This window comes from Plectropomus leopardus, unplaced genomic scaffold (assembly GCF_008729295.1).
Source record: "Plectropomus leopardus isolate mb unplaced genomic scaffold, YSFRI_Pleo_2.0 unplaced_scaffold14043, whole genome shotgun sequence".
Taxonomy (NCBI): Eukaryota; Metazoa; Chordata; class Actinopteri; order Perciformes; family Serranidae; genus Plectropomus; species Plectropomus leopardus.
Window position 1 is genome coordinate 1 of NW_024614995.1, and position 1,891 is coordinate 1,891.

Here is a 1,891-nt window from a genome sequence, read left to right on the forward strand (position 1 = left end):
CCCAGTCCTCTTCTGAAGAACTGTAAATCAGGCACAGCGCTCAGTCAGCACGCTCACAGAGACACTGCATATATATGTGCGCGTTTATGGCAGCGATTCCTCCCTGTACTTACCAGAGCGATAGGCAGGAAAATGAGAAGCAGCGTCAGGTGATGGAGGACCAGCATGCAGTCCCTGTATAGAAAAGCCCTCACTGTCTGCAGAGAGTGGCCGCTGTATGAACTGGAGTGACCTCTGACCCTCTGAGTGTGGTAGTGACTTAAATACATGGCGTAGATGTCATAGGCCATGTAGGGAGCTCCGAACAGAATAAAGCCATTGACCAGCCAGTGACTGTGTGGTGAGAGGGTGAGCGTTTTCACAGAATTAAATGTTGATGTGCAAACAAAAATCAGACGGTAAACATAGCTGATTTTTGTTATGTTGTTTTGCCCAAATCGATTTGGATGCATAATGCAATCACTCATTTTTATTTTGCTTGTGTTAATTCAATGAGTTTAGATATTCTTCATAGTGCTAAAACTCAAGTATTTAAATGTATATTCTTATAAATTCAAACGTGGTTTTCTCACCTGTCGGTCATGACATCCCTGCATGACGTCACAACCGTGACTCCAGCTGCAGTGGCCAAAGATGCGTGGATGGCAGACACCAGCCTTAGAAAACAGAGTTAGCAAGAAAAAGACCAATATGCACAAAAGTAAAGCTGGGACCACACAACGCTTTTAGACAACTGCACGAAACTCCATTGAAATACATGCAAATTTATTTAGTTTTGCTTATCGGCACCAGTGTACGCCCCATAAAATATTAAATGAATACTTAACCCTCCCAGTGGTTAAATTTGGTGTCTTCGGCCTATATATTACACACATAAACCCGAATAATAAAGTAAAATAGTAACTTTATATACGGCTCATAACAGCGCCCCTGGGGTACACGTATTGAAAGTAGCGTAGGAAGCAAAGGGCCTTTTCTTGAAGAAACGTTACAGAAACAAGCCCTTGGTTCATTATATTCCTGCCGAATTAACTCTAACTTTATATAAACTAATATAAAGTCGAAAATAAATATCGTCAGTGTATTTTAGTGGACAGAAAAGCGAGAAAACATTAAACTGCCGCATATCTTAATGGAGTTTGGTACAGAGAACGGCTCGTGTCTGTGCTGACCTCTCACTGACAGAAACCACGTCTGCTTCACTCCACTGTGTGAACGAGTATTTCAGTATTTTCCTGAAGCTGCAGAAAAGTCCCGGAAACACCACAGCTCCACAAACCAAAGCAGTTAACATTATCCCCGCCGATCTCTTCCTCTTCCTGTCCCCGCTGCACCGCCCGATAATCCCGCAGCCACAGAGACAAACTGTGGACAGACAAAAGCTAATGCAACTTTGCTACTAACAGTCCAAAACGTCCTTGTCCTCAAATAACTTTAAGTATCAACATCGCTGCATAACTTCCCGGATAAGTGTCATTTAGAGGCCGATTATTGGCTGGAGGAAATGCGCTTTGAACCAATAGCAAGGATTGACCTTAAGTAACCTTTGGTTGTTTTTATTTTGGCTGTATCCAAATTATGGAAAATACATTCATTAGATTTAATACAGATATTAGCCCTGAAACCAGATCAAACTGGCTTGATTTCTTCAAAAACATGGGAAGGTGGCAATGAGCAACTAAAACAAGAAATTACTCAAAATTAGTAAGAAATTGTTTTTTTTAGAAAAGAAAATGACCTGAACATTAACAAAAAAAAAAAACCTGAAAAAAGTGCTAATATACACACACACATATGCAGATTTCTAATTAAACAGTAGTAATTAAGTAAAGTTTCACTATTTTTAAAAAATAAAATTCTAATAATTTTATTTATCTCTCCTTAAAAAAAA

The 1,891-nt window shown here is 39.6% G+C and overlaps 1 protein-coding gene across 1 annotated transcript; it reads right to left on the minus strand.

Moving 5' to 3' along the window:
* Nucleotides 1-5: 5 nt before the first annotated feature.
* On the minus strand, nt 6-1,457 carry LOC121964106 (ceramide synthase-like; the record flags this gene model as incomplete). Its single annotated transcript, XM_042514331.1, has 4 exons — nt 1,173-1,457; nt 573-656; nt 114-333; nt 6-20 (listed from the first exon to the last, which is right to left on the minus strand). Coding segments are annotated over exons 1-4 (441 nt in total), but the record flags the coding sequence as incomplete, so codon positions are not given.
* Nucleotides 1,458-1,891: the final 434 nt, after the last annotated feature.